The sequence below is a fragment of the Vulpes vulpes genome, chromosome 9 (genome assembly GCF_048418805.1).
Source record: "Vulpes vulpes isolate BD-2025 chromosome 9, VulVul3, whole genome shotgun sequence".
Classification (NCBI taxonomy): Eukaryota; Metazoa; Chordata; class Mammalia; order Carnivora; family Canidae; genus Vulpes; species Vulpes vulpes.
In genome coordinates this window covers 101,648,793-101,666,017 of record NC_132788.1, presented here as the reverse complement: position 1 = coordinate 101,666,017, position 17,225 = coordinate 101,648,793, and the positions used below count along the sequence as shown (strand labels likewise).

The window sequence follows — 17,225 nt, the reverse complement described above, 5'->3', positions numbered from 1 at the left end:
CGGGAGTTGTAGTTTCAGTGCGGCGGGCCCAGCAATTCCAGTGGCTGGGCTCCGGTGCCGCGGCGCCCGAGGGCCAAGGCGGAAGTGGGGCGGCCGCCCCGGGGGTCGAGGGCGCGGGGTCAGCGGTCGCGGGGCGCCAACGAGGGGCACTGGGCTCAGGAAGTGCGCGTGCGCGGGGAGAGGCCCCGGGGGAAGAGGCAGGGCAAGGCCAGGCGAGGTGGCCAGTGGCCCGGGCATCCAGCCTGGAAGATGCACAAGAGGAAGGGACCCCCGGGACCCCCAGGCCGAGGTGCTGCCGCCGCCCGCCAGGTGAGTCTGTACCCCACGGCCTCGCCTAGAGAACCCTGCTCACCCCTATCACAGGTTTAGAGGAGGGCCCCACCCCTCAGGGGAACCTGATCACCACCCCCAGGTGAACCCCTTTGCCTGCCCTCCAGATGAGGTTCTGCCCCGAAAGTGCGGCCTGCTGGCCCCAGCTCCTCAGCTCTTGGCGCCCCGCCCTGGGCTCAGGGCCACCTGTTGCCGCAGCCTCTCCAGTTTGGGAGGGGAAGGCCTCGGACCTAGGATAAGGATACTGCACTCCTAGCCTGAACACCCGTGGAATCTTGCATCAGCCAGGCCAAGTCTGACTCTTTTTATCCCCACTGTACAGATGAGGACACTGAGGCCCAAAGAGGTGAAGACAGTTTCCCAAGGTCATAGGGATTAACAGCTTGGCCAGAGCTAAGTGCAAATCCAGAGCTGCTGCCATGAGCCCATGCGACTGTCTGGACCTCCTTTCCCTCCTCAATCACCCCTGCCCCAGGCACCTGGAGAGTTTGATTTTTCTCGGCTCTGATGGAAGAAGCCAGGGTGTTAGAGTCTGGGTGACCTGGAGTTCTCTGCTGGCCTCTGCACATTGGACACTCAGCTTCACATCTCTCACACCTTAGGTTCCTCATCTGTAAAATGGAGGCCCTAAGAGTCCTTCTGTCACAGGACAGTTATGAAAATTCATTGGGATGATTTATGGAAAGTGCTAGAACATAGCACTCAATAAGTGTAACTTCAATATTGCTATTAAAAGGAGCTGTACAGGGACGCTTGGATGGCTCAGTGGTTGAGCATCTGCCTTCGGCTCAGGGCACGATCCTGGTCTGGGGATTGAGTCCTGCATCGGGCTCCCTGCAAGGAACCTGCTTCTCCCTCTGTCTCTGTCTTTGTGTCTCTCATGAATGAATGAATGAATGAATGAATGAATAAAATCTTTAAAAATATTAAAAAATAAAATGAACTGTACATAATTGCCCATTTTGATGTGCAGAGAAGGCAGTTTTGTATAGTTCAACATAATATTATCATATCATGATTGGTCAATGAACTGGGATGGGATAGGAAGACAGGTCTGTTACACAATGAAAACCCTGCTTTCAGCTTCTGTGTCTGGGCTTCTGTTTGCTCTTGCAGCCTTCCTGCATGGCCCCCTCTGCTGAGTATGCTGGAAGGAAAAGCCCAGGTGTACAGAGTGTCTTTGTTTTGGGCAGGGTGTGGGGCCTGCTTTTCCCACTGAACTTGGTCAACAGCCCATTTGGGTATGGGCTTAGAGTGGGGAACAGGGTCTCTGCCTGCACTTTGCCCCATATTGATCTGTGCCAGAGGGCCTGGCCTATCATAGGACACCTGTTGCATTCTGAGCCCGTTCCAGCCTCCTGGCACTCCCCAGGGAAAGTGACTTTCCTTAGGAGGTTTGGGTTTCCTTCCTCCTACGGGAACTCCTGGCTGCCTCTGGCTAGGTGGGGTGTATTCCGAGGTCTGACTGGACCCTTGCTATTCCCTCAGCTGGGCCTGCTGGTTGACCTCTCCCCAGACGGCCTGATGATCCCTGAGGATGGAATTAACAATGAGGAACTGGAGGCTGAGTTCTTGGCCTTGGTTGGGGGCCAACCCCAAGTCCTGGAGAAGCTCAAAGGCAAAGGTGAGACTCTCAACCCACCCTTGAACACTTTCTGAGCTTCTGCTGTGGGCAGGGCTCAGCGCTGGACTGTGGAGAGAAGGAGGAAAAGAGACAAGTCTTTGCCCTCCTGAAACCAACAGCCTGGGTAAGGGGTTAAGTGATCAATACTGGACCTATAGGAGGGTTCAGATCCCAGCTCTGCCACTTAACTAGTTCTGTGAGCAGATGAGTCCCAGCATCTGTGTGGGCCTTGGTTTCCCCATCTGTAAAATGGGATTAATGACCACACTTAATCACAGGAGTTACTCTTCTAGTATTTGTAAAGCACTTCACACACAGTCTAGTGTTTCCTCCAACTTGCTGTCCTGTGATGAGGGCTGGGACGAGGGAAGCACAGAAGGATGGTAGAGACCTGTGAGCTGGGGCCAGATGCCCTTGAGAGGCACCGACAGTAAGGAAGGCCAGGTGAAAAGCAGGGAAGGGCTTCTGGGAGGGGCCACAACATATTCTAAATCCCCCTAGGGGAGGTGGCAGGGGACAGCAACTCTGTAGTGGGCAGTGGGGCTGGAGTTCTGAGGGCAAATGGAACCTTTATATTTTTCAGTTAATTCAGCTGATCCTCATTATTGATAAATTCCATATTTGTGAATTCATCTATTGGCTACACTTTATTTGTAACACCAAAATCAGTCCTTGGGGAGCTTTTGCAATTATTTTTTTTTTTTTTTTTTTTTTTTTTTCTTTTTTATTTTTTTTTAATTAATTAATTAATTTATTTATTTATTTATGATAGTCACAGAGAGAGAGAGAGAGAGGCAGAGACACAGGCAGAGGGAGAAGCAGGCTCCATGCACTGGGAGCCTGATGTGGGATTCGATCCCGGGTCTCCAGGATCGCGCCCTGGGCCAAAGGCAGGCGCCAAACCGCTGCGCCACCCAGGGATCCCAGCTTTTGCAATTATTGATGGGCATTCAGAGAGCTGCAGAAAGTTCGATCACTCATCAAACACATTCCCAGCTGAGATAGAGCAAGATGACACTCTGCCTTCTTGTCCTGGGGCATACTGCAAACAAGTGTCCTTTCCACACAGTCTGTGTGTAAGGCTGCATTTGTTCTCTTTTTGGTGCCTTTTATTGGTGATTTGGCTGTTCGCAAAGGCCCCCAAGTGAAGTGCTTAACGCTGTCTCATGTCTCTAAGAGCAAGAAAGCAGTGACGTGTCTTATAGAGAAAAGACCTAACCGATGAGCTTCATTCAGACATGACTTACAGTGCTGAGTTCAGTGGTAACAACAATCTATATTTTAAAATGTGTCATTAGATAGAAACTCACATCGAGCAAGGTTATGTAATGACTGGTTGATGAAAATTTTGTGCCCAGAGGCTCATGGGACCCTAACCTTGTATTTTCTCTGGCAATGGTCCAGTATTTGCTAAGTCAGTGTTTATGGCAGTTTTGTAGAACATAACTAATGCAAATCATGAGAATAAGTCAAATAACAAAATGCTGACCATGTGCTGTTTGGGAGCTTCATTTATCTTTAGTTCTCACAATCCACCTGTGAGGGAGAAATTGTTGTCCTCATCTAATAGATGGGAAGACTGAGTCCCAGAGAAGTCAAGTGACTTCCCCAGGGCTCCAGAGTGACAAAGCTGCAGAGCCAGGGTGTGAAGTCAGGCTTGATAGGGAAGAGATGAGGCGGGCAGGATCGGCAGGGAGCGGAATTGTACCTGGTGGGCCTGAGGGCTGTGGGGTGCCCTGGAAGGATCCCAGTTCAGCTGGGGCCTCTCCCTGCCACCAGGTCCCCTGCCCATGGAGGCCATTGAGAAGATGGCCAGCCTGTGTATGCGAGATCCAGATGAGGATGAGGATGAGGGTACAGATGAGGAGGACGTAGAGGCTGATGATGACCTGCTGGTGAGTACCCAGGGCAAAGCAGGGGACTTCCTATGCTTTCGCTACCCCATCCAGCGGGCCTTCATGTGTGGCCTGTGGCCGTGTGTCCCTGCAGGCAGAACTAAACGAGGTCCTTGGGGAGGAGCAGAAGACTGTGGAGTCCCACCTTCCTGTGGCTCAGGTATAGCCCAGCAACCTGCTCCCCGTGGTCCAGAGTTCGAGGCCCTCCCTTGCCTATCAACCATGTTACCTTGCGGAAGTGACGTGGCACTTCTGAGACCCAGTTCCCTGCACCGGGAATGGGGATGATGACTTCTGCCTGGTGGGGTATGGGGACAGCTGACCCAGAGGCAACATGCTTGGTGTGTGGGAGGCTCTTGACAAGGGAGCTCATGGGGAGAGCTCAGGTGGGGTCACCACCCAGACCATGCCCTGGTCCCTCCTGCAGCCTAAAGCCACAGCCCCCAGCCCAGGCGTGGAGGCCACCTTGCAGGAGAGGCTGGCCCTCTACCAGACAGCGATCGAAAGTGCTAGGCAAGCTGGAGATGGTGCCAAGGTGCGGCGCTACGACCGGGGCCTTAAGGTAAGTGGGCAGGTGACGGGAGGGTGCTGGGACCCTACCACTGCCCATTGCACTCAGCTCCAAGTTCCTCTAAAACCCACTTTCATACCTTCTCTCAGACACTTGAAAACCTGCTGGCCTCTGTCCGGAAGGGTAACACCATCGATGAAGGGGACATCCCACCACCTGTGGCAGTGGGGAAAGGCCCAGCAGCCACACCCAGCCACACTCCGGCACCTACCCAGCCAGCCTCTGCAAACCCACCAGTCCCAGAGCCCAGGGTCACGGTCGAAGGCCCTCCTTCCACTGCTCCAGCCACATCCATAGGCTTGGCTAAGCCCCAGCTTCCCCCAGGTAGGCCAAGGGCAGGGCTAGGCTGACATGGGATTTGCGGGGATGGTATTCAGCGGTTGGCCATTTTGTGGGGGTGCAGACCCTGCATAGATTATTAGATATTCTTTCATTTATTTACTTATGTATTTATTTATTGAGCCCTTGCGAGCAGGGGGAGGGGCAGAGGGAGAGGGAGAGAGAAAATCTCAAGCAGACTCTGCTCTGAGCACAGAGCCCAACACGGGGCTCGATCCCATGACCCAGAGACCATGACCTGAGCTGAAATCAGGAGTTGTACACTTAACCGACTGAGCCGTGCAGGTGCCCTGATTGTTAGATATTCTTAACAAGTCTTCCCTTCCTGGGTCCTCATGCCTCTGGAATTCATCGATGCCTCTTTCGTACATGTGGTAGTCTAATATATGTAACATAACATTGGCTGTTTTAACCATTTTTCGGTGCGCAGTTGAGCGGCGTGTAGCACATTCAATGGTGTTGTGCAACCACCACCTCTGTTTTCCAAAGATTTTTCATCACCCCAAAGAAAAACTCTGTCCCCATGGAACGCTAATTCCCCATACCCTCCCGCACCCCCTGGCTCCCATCATCCACCCTCTGTCTATGAATTTGCCTCTCCTAGATATTTAGTGTAAGTAGAACCACGTGTTATTTGTCCTTTGGGTCCTGCTTCTTTCACTTAACATAATGTTGGAGTGTGTGTCAGAGCTTCACTCCTTTTGGGGGCTACCATTCTCAGACAGAGGGTTCTCAGTGGATAATTTCCAAGCCCTCAGCTTCTCTGTCTGCTCTCCTAACACTCACCTGCTGGAGGTTTTCCAACCTCCCAAGAGGTTTTCCTTCTCCGGTAAGCCTTCCTCCCACTATGAGAAGGGACTGCCCGCCCCTGTCCCTTCTAGAATATCAACACAGGCTCTGCCCCAGGGGCAAACACTCCCCAAGCGAACCAAAGAGACACTCAAAACCAGGCTGGCCCGTTTGAGAAAGTAAACATCAGGTCTAAATCTTTCTGCAGCCAGACTGGTTTCTAAGTTATTGTTTTGGCAACGTTCAGGGCGGATTGTTGGAAATCATCACCTGAAATTCTCCACCGAAATCACCAAAACATTTCTCACGATAGGGTTTTGGCACATAGGTTGGCAGGGGTTCCAGGAATCCCCAGACGGGTGATGACAAGACTCCGCCTCTTCCCATCTGTTCGTTGGCGTGAAGCAGGTTTCTTTATGCTATAAAAAAGAAAACAGGGAGGTTGGGAAAAGAATGAATGAATAACAGGAGTTAATTGGTAGAGGGTGGACCCATCCCTGACTGCCTCAGCAAGAGGCGCACGCTCGTAAAATTTTACTCTTGGCATATAAAAATTCTTCATCCAAAAGCTTGATATATTTAGGCTTTGCTCAATTATATGCTACTAATACCAGTGATTCAACCCGGAAGAACATTTTCTCAGCTCTGAGAGACTTGCAATGATACATCATAAAACCGGTCAAATGTCAAGGTGTTTTGCCTCAACCTATGGACTCCTACACCTAAACTTAAAGCTATAGGTGCAATTGTCAGTTTGAGAAAGTTCAATGCCTGTGGCTTTCCAGGCCATTCTAGGGTTTGTGGACTGGGTGGTATATCTATTATACTTGTTTTTGTTTTTTTTTTAATGCCAAAAATTGCACGGATTGCTTTCAACATAGATGCTTTTCTAGAAAACTGATTGAACTGTGTTATTTGATACTGTAACAAACTGAAAAGAAGCTTAACTGTTTCCTCACTTGGCCAACACACCACAGGGATGGATTTTGATTACACAAATGTACAATACGGTGGTCAAGAAAAGGCTTCCAAGCACCCACATAATACGGTTGACCCTTGAACAACGCAACTTTGAACTGAGCGGGTCACTATTTCTTTAATAAACACAGCAGAGCACTGTATTTCTTTCTTTTTTTTTTTTTTTAAGATTTTATTTATTTATTCATGAGAGACACAGAGAGGCAGACACAGGCAGAGGGAGAAGCAGGCTCCATGCAGGGAGCCCGACGTGGGACTCGATCCCAGGACTCCAGGATCACGCCCTGGGCCGAAGGCAGGAGCCAAACCGCTGAGCCACCCGGGAATCCCAGAGCACTATATTTCTCTTGTAGTTTTCCTAGTATCATTTTCTGTAGCTTGCTTTATTATAGGAACACCACGGTATGTAATGCACATAACACGTAAAATGTGTCGATCAACTGTCTTTATTATTGGTAATGCTTCTGTTCAACAGTAAGCTGTAATAGTGAAGTTTTGGGAGAGTCAGATTTTTGAGGGGCGCATTGGTGGCTCAGTCGGTTAAGTGTCTGCCTTTGTTTCAGGTCATAGTCCCGGGATCCTGGATTGAACAGCGTCAAGCTCCCTGCTCAGTGGCGAGTCTGCTTCGCCCCCTCCCTCTGTCCCTCTGTCCCTCTATAGCACGCTACTCGTGCTCTCCCTTTCTTCCTCTCTTTTTTAAGATTTTATTTATTTATTTGACAGAGATGGGGTTGCACAAGCAGGGAGAGCAGCAGAGGGAGAGGGAGAAGCAGGCTTGATCCCAGGACCCTGGGATCACAACCTGAGCTGAAGGCAGATGCTTAACCAACTGAGCCACCCAGGTGCCCCTCTTGCTCTTTCTTTCAAATAAATAAAATCTTAAAAAAAAAAAAAAAAAAAGTGGAGGGACGCCTGGGCGGCTCAGTGATTGAGTGGCTGCCTTCAGCTCAGGGTGTGTTCCTGGAGTCCCGGGATTGAGTCCCACATCCGGCTCCCTGCATGGAGCCTGCTTGTCCCTCTCTGTGTCTCTGCCTCTCTCTCTGTTATCTCTCATAAATAAATAAATAAAATCTTTAAAAAAATTTTTTAAAGTGGATTTTCAACTATGTGGTAGGAGGGGTGTTGGCACCCTTAACCCCCATGTTGTTCATGGGTCAACTGCATGCCTCTCTGAACTCTGAACTGTGTACTTAGAAAAGGTTAAGATGGTGAATTTCATATGTATTTTGCCACAATTAAAAAAAAATAACTAAAGGGGGGGGAACCTGACTGGCTTAGTTGGTATACAACATATGACTCTTGATCTAGGGTCCTGAGTTCAAGTCCCACATTGGGTGTTGAGCTTACTTAAAAAAAAAAAAAGAATATTGGTAAGTTTCAAATCACCATGGTAGTTAAAGTACATTAGATTTTATATTTATTTATTTACTTATTTATTTATTTATAGAAGTACATTAGATTTTAAAAGGATGATGTGATAGCTTTAATTTGTGATTGTGAATATTTGCAAGGCCCTGGGAATGACAAGTGTGGCCAACTTTTGAAACTTAAGACAAAAAATTTTATTTATTTTTTATATTTATTTATTTGTTTATTTATTTATTTGTTTATTTATTTATTTATTTATTTATTTAAAGATTTTATTTATTTATTCATGAGAGACAGAGAGAGAGAGAGAGAGGCAGAGACACAGGCAGAGGGAGAAGCAGGCTCCATGCAGGGAGCCCAAGGTGGGACTCAATCTAGGGTCTCCAGGATTACACCCTGGGCTGAAGGCGGCACTAAACCGCTGAGCCGCCTGGGCTGCCCTATTTTTTATTTTTTAAAAAGATTTTATTTATTATTTATTTGACAGAGAGAAAGAGAGTGCACAAGGAGGGAGAGTGGAAGCAGAGGGAGTAGCAGACTCCCCACTGAATAGGGAGAGCCCAATGTGGGGGGCTCCATCTCAGGACCCCAAGATCATGACCCAAGCCGAAGGCCGACACTCAACCAGCTGAGCCATCTAGGCACCCCTAGACAAAAAGTTTTAGATGCCAACTTAGAAATGCATAAGGGTATATAAATTTCCCAAAATATTCTTGGGGTCCAAATAGCAGCGGCTCCAGAGACTGCCAGTCTTGGGCTGGAATGCCTGCCACACCATCCTCAGGTGGTCACCTCAGGAAGGTGGCATCCCCTCTGAGCCTTGTTCTCACATCTGTACAATGGACCTAAAGAACAGTCTTCGTTGTGAGGATTAAATAGAACTGGTTTAGGGGCGCCCAGGTGGCTCAGTTGGTTAAGTGTCTGACTCTTGGTTTCAGCTCAGGTCATGATCTCAGGGTTGTGAGATCAAGCCCCACATGGTGCTCTGCACTCAACATGGACTCTGCTTGTCCCTTTCCTTTCCCCCTCTGACCCCCTCCCCTCTCTTTTTCCCTCTAAAATAAGTAAGTACAATCTTAAAAAAAAGAAAGAAAGAAATGGTTCATACACTCTTCCCCCTTCCAGGTCCCTGTAGCCCTGGCGCCCTGGCCCAGTTGCAGAGCCGCCAGCGGGAATACAAGTTGGCTGCCCTTCATGCCAAGCAGCAGGGAGACACTGCCACTGCTGCCAGACACTTCCGTGTGGCCAAGGTGCGTCCAGATGGGCAAATGGGATCAGAGGGTAAAGGCAGGATGCTTCCGACTTTGTGTGGCAGCAAAGAGCAGGAGCTCTGCAGTCAGACCCAGATTCAATCCTGGCCCCTAGTCACTCTAGAGTTGTTTGCTGTACCTCTGAAAGCCCCAGTTTACCCTCTCTGTGAAATGGGCATAAATCTTGGAAGAGACTTCAAGAAGATGGTGCAGAGGAATGGGAGCTAGGGGACCTCTGTCAAATGGCAGGGTACAGAGGCTCCCCACAGGGTCCTGGCCCCAGCTGCAGCCTCTTCCCCGATCTTCCTTCTCACAGAGCTTCGATGCTGTCTTGGAGGCCCTGAGCCGGGGGGAGCCCGTGGACCTGTCCCGCCTGCCACCTCCCCCTGGTGAGAACCCTACCCAGCTCACCCTTCAGGATTTGATGCTGCCTCTCTCATTGGTCGCCTGGGAACCCCCTCAGGCCACATCAGCCTAGGGTGAGGGGTGCTCAGGCCAGCCCCTCATTGGACTGGATCTCTGCCCTCAGACCAGCTGACCCCAGACCCACCATCACCACCGCCACAGCCTCTGACTCCCACCACGGTGCCCTCCACGCCAGGTAAGCTCTTGGAACCCTGTGTGGTAGGCAGGCAAGGGCAAGACAGTCTCTCCTTCCTGAGACTCTTAACCCGCCCCTATGCTCCCCGTCACCCCCCCGTCTGCCCCAGAGGTTCCCCCACCTCCGCGGACTCTCCTGGAGGCATTGGAGCAGCGGATGGAGCGATACCATGTGGCTGCAGCCCAGGCCAAGACCAAAGGGGATCAGCGGAAGGCTCGCATGCATGAGCGCATTGTCAAGGTATGTGGGGGACCTAATGGGCATGTGGACCGCACCTGGTGACCTGGCCCAGGTAGCCCTAATACTGTGTCTGTTGCAGCAATACCAAGATGCCATCCGAGCCCACAAGGCTGGCCGAGCAGTAGATGTGAGCGAGCTGCCAGTGCCCCCAGGTAGGCACTGCCCCCTACCCCTAGCCCTCTGGCCTCTGAGCCTTTGCAGCTGCTATTCCTTCTGATTGCACAGGCCCAGGAAGCTGTTTGCTGTGCATTCAGGAATTCTGCAGACTTGTCAGACAATTGGCAGCTTAAAGTTGGGTCACAATAGGACTGTTTGTACCATGGAAATTGGCAGATGCTAAAAATCAGGGCAGTTTATTTGGAGAACTATTCATCAGCCCACCGTCATCTGATCCCTTCTTTGTTCAACTCACTGTCTCCTAGTCATCAGCTCTCAGCTTTGCACATACCTACTCAGCCTCCCCTCAATCTCCCCATGGGTTGGGGTTCTCCTTTGGGCTCTCAGAGCTGCCTGTGTGTCCCCTCCCATGAAAGCAGTTATCTCTCAGCACCCTGGTCCCCTAGGAATCCCCCCAGGCCTGTGACCAGGTCTTGTGCCCAGTACCTTACCTTATCTAGTGCTTGACTTTGGAGTCTGGTCAAGGCCCCAGGGTCAGGTGAGACATACCAAGAGGCAAGAGGGAGTTAGAATGATCTGATGTCCACACAGAACCAGCAGGCAGCGCCTTCCTGGATTCAAAGTATATCCAAAGCCCAGAGGCTCCTTAGGAGGGGGAGGAACCCACGTCTCCATCATTATGGCATGGGTCTCTCCCTCCTGACTGGGCCCTGACTGGCCGCCCAGGCTTTCCCCCCATCCAGGGCCTGGAGGCCACTGAGCCCACCCAGCAGAACCTGGTGGGGGTCCTGGAAACTGCCATGAAGCTGGCCAACCAGGATGAAGGCCCGGAGGATGAAGAGGATGAGGAACCTAAGAAGGTGTGAAGGGCTGGGGTCTTGGGGTGAGGCAGGGGAGTGGCAGCAAAGCCAAGCCCTGACAGCCTGGTGAGAACTGGCCTTACTCCCAGCCCTGCCTCTTCCTGGCCATGTGGCCACGGGCAAGTCATTTTGCTCTCTGATCCTGTCTCCTCATCTGGAAAGTGGGCATGGTGACAGTCTCTGTCTCCCAGGGCTGTTGCAGTCTACAAGAATGGGGCCTTACGTTGTGTTCAGTGCTGAGGAAACAGAAACTAAGACAGTCCCTGTTGTCAGCATCAGACCCTGACACTTTGGGGAGTGGAACCTCTGCAGGCACTAGGAGAGCTCTAACTTCCTCTCCATCCCTCGGCAGCCCACCAGCTCTCCGGCCCCCACGGCCCAGCCCAAGGCCCCACCCTCAAGGGCACCACAATCAGGCTCTACTTCAGCAGCCAAAACAGCCCCCAAGGCCACATCCACCAGAGGTAGGTATGCCTCCCTTCCCTGGCTGCTCATTGCCTGGCTATGGGCTGAGCAGCACCCATCAACACCCCTGTTTACTCACAGCCCAGCAGCAACTGGCCTTCCTGGAGGGCCGCAAGAAGCAGCTCCTGCAGGCTGCCCTGCGAGCCAAGCAGAAGAATGACGTAGAAGGTGCCAAAATGCACCTGCGCCAGGCCAAGGGGCTGGAGCCCATGCTGGAGGCCTCACGCAACGGGCTGCCTGTGGACATCGCCAAGGTGAACTCTCTAGGCCTGCTCACTTTCCCAGGCACCCACCCACTGGGCTCCGGCCACTTGGCCATGTGACTGGCAGTATGTTAGCGTCCAGGTTAAGCTACTCTAACAAATAGGTCTCCCTAAAACAGTGGCTAAAAAACAACATTTATATTTCTTGCATGTAATGTCCTGGCCAGTCTCCGAAAGACAAAGCCACCCAGGGTCCAGGTTCCTTCCTTGATGTCTCTCTGCCACACCTGCAGAGGTCACCTTTGTCCACATGGTTGGAGTGGGTTGGCGCCCTGTCTGCATTCAGTCCATGGGAAGCGGTGAGGGAAAGAAAGGGCAAGGCAAGCAGTTTCCTTTAAAGGAAGCGACACGGTGTGCCATTACTTGTGCTCGCCTTCCACTGGCCAGAGCTGAATCACACGGCTGTACCTAGCTGCAAGGGATGCTGGGACATGACGTCTCTTGTCTCTGTCCCTAGCCATAACTCCATTGCTAGGGAAGGGAGGGTAAGGATCACATTTGGGCAAAAGAGTTAGAAGATGCTGCCACTTTCAGATGGATCCTCCCCTTTTCTCTGAGCACTACTTTTCATCTTGGGGAAGAAGGGAGACCAGGACAGGGGCAAAACAGTAGTCCAGGAAGGCCTCTCCAAGGAGGGTTGACATTTCCACGGGTGGGCTGTTCGTTGCTGGCCAACGGGCCCCTGCCCATGAGCCTCGTCTTCCCCAGGTGCCCCCTGCCCCTGTCAACAAGGATGACTTCTCTCTGGTCCAGCGGCCCGGCCCAGGTTTGTCTCAGGAGTCCGCCCGGCGCTACGGCGAACTCACCAAACTCATTAGGCAGCAGCACGAGGTGAGGCAGGCCCCTGGCCCGGATCAGTGGGCTTCCCTCAGGGTCACAGCCCCCCAACCCTCCCCTCACTATCTTCTGCTCTCCAGATGTGCCTGAACCACTCTAACCAGTTCACTCACCTGGGCAACATCGCTGAAACCAGCAAGTAAGTGCCCCTCTCCCCACCTCTGCCAGATGTTTGCACCCCTAAGCCACCCCTGGGCCTAGGGACCTGAGCAGGGCTCTCTTGGTGGCAGATTTGAGAAGCTGGCAGAGGACTGTAAGCGAAGCATGGAGATTCTGAAGCAGGCATTTGCCCGGGGTCTCCCCACGCCCACTGCCCGCTTTGAGCAGAGAACCTTCAGTGTCATCAAGTAAGGCCCTGATGCCCCTTGGCCCACACGCCCCTTTGGAGAGGGGTTTGCCCTCCCCAGAAGCCAGTGGAGGACTTGCCTCTGGGGGAAAGGTTGGTTGGGTGGTGAAAGCATGGTATATGCAAGGGTCCTGGGGCAGACATGTGGTGCAAGGGAAGGATGGTGATGGGATATTGACAGTGACACGCTGGGAACTGGGGAAGATCTAGCGAGTGCTGAGATGTGCCTTGTCCCAGGGCCTGGGTGAGCCCTCATGATCGTTGCTGGTCCTGCTCCTGTCTAGTCTCCCTGGGCAGTTGGGGTCATTTTTCCCATTTATAGATGGGATTAGTTGCAGCCACTGCAGTAACCTGGGATAACCCACACCCCTCACCACAGCTCCCCATCACCTCGTCTCCACCCACTGTCCCCACTTTGCCAGCCTTCTGCCACACAGGCCTCTTTTTGGTCCCTCAGATGGACCAACCATGTATCCTACTCAGGGCCTTTGCACCAGCTGTTTCCTCTGCCCAGACCCTCTTCTCCAGGTTTCCACGTAGCAGTGCCTTCCTGGCATCCAAATCACCTATGATGTCACCTCCCCTGAGAGGCCCTCCTTGACCGCCCTGTCTGTAGCGGCCCCTCCTGAGCATACTCCACCCTCTCCCCTATTTAATTCTCTGTGGGATTGCTTTGCTTCTCTATTTGTATATTCACTGGTCCTCTCTTCACTCAGCTACCTTGGGCTCCATGAGCGCAGGGTTTGGGTCTGTCTCACTTACTTCCACATCCCCAGTAGCGAGGGCACCAACAGATACATAGTAGGGGCTCCAGAAATAGCGGTAAATGAATGGAAAGTCCTCCAGCAGCTAGGGCAGTCACTGGCTGGTACATGGTCGGTGCTCAAGAAATGCCAGATGAAGAGAATAAGGAAGGCCCCCTAGCAGCTGAGGCAGGGGATGACGAATATTAGGGACTCCAGAAATTTCAAATGAAGGAAAGCTCCCCCAGCAGGGAGGCCACCGGCTGACCCAAAGTGGGTCCCAGATAGATGGTGCAGACTGAAAAGTCTCAAATATAAACCATTGGCAGAATTGGACAAAGAACTCTAGTTCTGATTCTAAAAGTGGAGCCCAGGGCCTGATAAACTGCAAAGGCCGGCACCGGGTTTGTTCTGGACCCGCCAAGGGAAAAGCAGGCGGGCAGGCTTTGTGGCTGATGTGCCTCTGTCTCCCCACCTGCCCTCCCCGAAGGATCTTTCCTGACCTCAGCAGCAACGACATGCTCCTGTTCATCGTGAAGGGCATCAACTTGCCCACGCCCCCAGGTGAGGGGTGGCAGGCTGGGGTCAGGGCCGCGGGGTTGCCTCTCTGCCCAGCTCTGACCCTTGTTTGCGCACAGGGCTGTCTCCCAGCGACCTGGATGTCTTTGTTCGGTTTGACTTTCCCTATCCCAATGTGGTACGTGGATCAGCGGGGAGGGGCGGGCCGAAACCCCTCCGGGCTGGGAATGGGTGGGCAGGGGTCCAAAGGGAGGCCCCAGCCCCTGAGTTTCCCTGCCTCCTATTTGGCTGCAGGAAGAAGCTCAGAAAGACAAGACCAGCGTGATTAAGAACACAGACTCCCCCGGTGAGCTGAGCTGAGCTGAGGGCTGAGCCGAGGTGGGAGGCACCCCAGCCCCATGCGGAGAGAACATGAGACCAGGGCCTGACCCCTCCCTCTTTCCTCTTCACCCGCCCTGTCCTCATTTCCCGAGTAGAGTTCAAGGAGCAATTCAAACTCTGCATCAATCGCAGCCACCGTGGCTTCCGAAGGGCCATCCAGACCAAAGGCATCAAATTTGAAGTGGTTCACAAGGGGTGAGCTGGGGGTGCAGGTGGTGTGGGTGGGTTCTGGGAGAGGGGAAGCTGCCCTGGGCTAACCATCCTGTCCCCCTCGCACACACAGGGGGCTGTTCAAGACAGATCGGGTACTGGGCACAGCCCAGCTGAAGCTGGACGCCCTGGAGACAGCATGCGAGGTCCGGGAGATCCTTGAGGTGCGATGTAGACATTTGTCTGGAGACTCTGCTGTGGCTGTGTCACTTGTTAACAACACTCAGATGATTTCTACAGGCCCTGGACCTCCTGGGGTCTCCTCTGCTGACCCAGCCCATCCCCCAGGGGTCCCATACCTCCCTACTACCCAACCCTGAGTATTCCCAGCACCCCGCTCCCATTTTGACCACTTGGTATCTCAGCCATACCCAGGGGCTTTTATTTTGGAAGTTGCCCTGGTTCTCCCCTGATCCCAACCCTGGGCTTCCAGGCACTGCCTGCTTCTCAGGAGCCTCCCCTCGTTCCCACCCAGGTCCTGGATGGTCGCAGGCCCACAGGGGGGCGACTGGAGGTGATGGTTCGAATTCGGGAGCCACTGACGGCACAGCAGTTGGAAACCACAACCGAGAGGTGGCTGGTCATCGACCCTGTGCCAGCAGCAGCACCCACAGTGAGACTCCTGCCCATCCGCAACTCCAGAGAGGGAGGCTAAGTTCAGGGGGGGCGGGGGGGCGGGAATCACAACACTGGATCTGTCCCCCCGAAGCAGGTTGCTGGGCCCAAAGGGAAGGCCCCTCCCGCACCTGCCCCTGCGAGGGAGCCAGGGAACAGGTAGGTGGCTGGTGCCAGCCATGCTGGAGAGAAGCCCCTTCTTCCCGTCTCAGTCTCTCATCGGGCACAGATTTTAGTGTGTCTCTCCCTGGTTCCAAAACGTGGCCTGCCTCCTTGCTCCTGAAACATCCAGTTTGAACTCCTCGGCTTGATTTTTAAGATCGTTTATGATATCATCAATATGTCCAGTAGTTTCTCTCTCCCCACTTCCTCCTGTTTCTTCATGGTTACCTACACCTAGTTTTTACTGGCTTCTGGGCTTTTCTGTGATCTTGCCCTGAACTCCCTTACCCACTTGGCCCCCCACTCTCCTCCCAACGCTGACTTCCAACTTGGCCGTGGCCTCTAGGAAGCCTTCCCCGAGCACCTGGCACGGCAGTTGCCTTAGTGTACAGCCATCATCCCCACCAGGTCGCGGGCCCAGCAGCATGGTGGGCCTGGCTTGTCTCCTGCCATTCCCCAGTGCCCAGCGGTCAGGGCTGGGAAGGTCCTTGCTGCTTCTCATCCTTCTCCCAACTCCATAGATCAACACGGCCTTTGCATAGCCTCAGTGTGCTGGCCTTTGATCAAGAACGTCTGGAGCGGAAGGTGGGTGCCTGCTTTGGTGGACTTGGTGGGGCAGGATTGGGGGTTCCGTAGGCCCCAGGTGGGGCCCTCACAGTGCCCTACTTTGCACCCCCGCAGATCCTGGCCCTGAGGCAGGCACGGCGGCCAGTGCCCCCGGAAGTGGCCCAACAGTACCAAGACATCCTGCAACGCAGCCAGTGGCAGCGGGCGCAGCTGGAGCAGGGGGGCCCGGGCATCCGGAGGGGTAGGGTCTTGGGACAGGTCGGGGATGGAAGGGCAGGGCAGCAGTCCCCATCCTGACCCCATCCTCCCCACAGAGTACGCAGCCCAGCTGGAGCGTCAGCTGCAGTTCTACACAGAGGCCGCCCGGCGCCTGGGCAATGATGGCAGCAGGGTGAGCGGAGTGAGGGCCAGGTGGGCGCTGGGAGGGGTGGGGCTGCTGGGGGCTGCAGCCCGCTGATCCCCTCTTGGCCCCTAGGAGGCCGCAAAGGAGGCACTCTACAGGCGGAACCTGGTGGAGAGTGAGGTAAGTGGCTAGGGTATGGGGGGAGTGTGGCTGTGGCCGTGAGCACCACCCTGACCCCCGTGGCCTCCCCTTCAGCTGCAGCGGCTCCGCAGGTGAGGGGCCAACCAGGCGGGCACCCCTGGAGAGCGGGGAGTAGCCCCAAGGCCCTGGCACTGGGAGGAGCTGACAAAGCCACAGCCGAGGACCAGATAAGCAGACAATCAGCGGACAGTCGGCTCCAGATGGACACAACCCCCACTGGGTCCCCCCTTAACCAGGCCACAGCCTCCCTGGCAGGGGGCACTGGGGATAGAAACACCAGCCAGCTTGTGCCCCTTGCCCAGGCCTGGCTGGGTGGGCCCTGGACAGTCCCGTTTGCACAGCCTGGGGTGTCGGGCCCCTGGTCTGCCCTGGAGGTGGGGGGGCAGCTAGGACCAAGCCCCAAGGGCCCCTGCAAGCACTTTATCTCCTGTCCCTCCCCAGCCTTAACCCAGAAGCCCACCCACACCCCAAAGAAGCCGCTGAGGTCAGCCAGAGCCCAGCTGGCTCCCCAGGGCTGACACAGGGAATAAACAGCCAGGGCCACGCCTGGCTCACTCTGTCCTGTGTTTGCTTCTTGCTCCTTCCCTCTGTGACTAGCTGGGTCTCCCCCA

At 53.7% G+C, this 17,225-nt stretch overlaps 1 protein-coding gene across 2 annotated transcripts; it reads left to right on the top strand.

The window, feature by feature from the left end:
• The first annotated feature begins 22 nt into the window (after positions 1-22).
• On the top strand, positions 23-17,173 carry CC2D1A (coiled-coil and C2 domain containing 1A). 2 transcript variants are annotated; one of them, XM_025983462.2, is made up of 29 exons: positions 23-309; positions 1,819-1,954; positions 3,734-3,849; positions 3,944-4,009; positions 4,277-4,411; positions 4,510-4,744; positions 9,020-9,144; positions 9,461-9,533; positions 9,674-9,745; positions 9,855-9,985; positions 10,065-10,137; positions 10,829-10,962; positions 11,315-11,426; positions 11,509-11,681; positions 12,399-12,521; positions 12,608-12,666; positions 12,758-12,874; positions 14,107-14,180; positions 14,255-14,313; positions 14,430-14,481; positions 14,612-14,711; positions 14,800-14,890; positions 15,202-15,339; positions 15,436-15,500; positions 16,025-16,088; positions 16,185-16,311; positions 16,385-16,461; positions 16,546-16,593; positions 16,669-17,173. In XM_025983462.2, the coding sequence occupies exons 1-29, from the start codon at positions 250-252 to the stop codon at positions 16,687-16,689; spliced, it is 2,856 nt and encodes a 951-aa protein (XP_025839247.1). In that variant the 5' UTR covers positions 23-249; the 3' UTR covers positions 16,690-17,173. The 2 variants fall into 2 exon arrangements, with proteins under 2 accessions (XP_025839247.1, XP_025839248.1); XM_025983463.2 differs by having other exon boundaries at positions 32-309; positions 15,439-15,500.
• Positions 17,174-17,225: the final 52 nt, after the last annotated feature.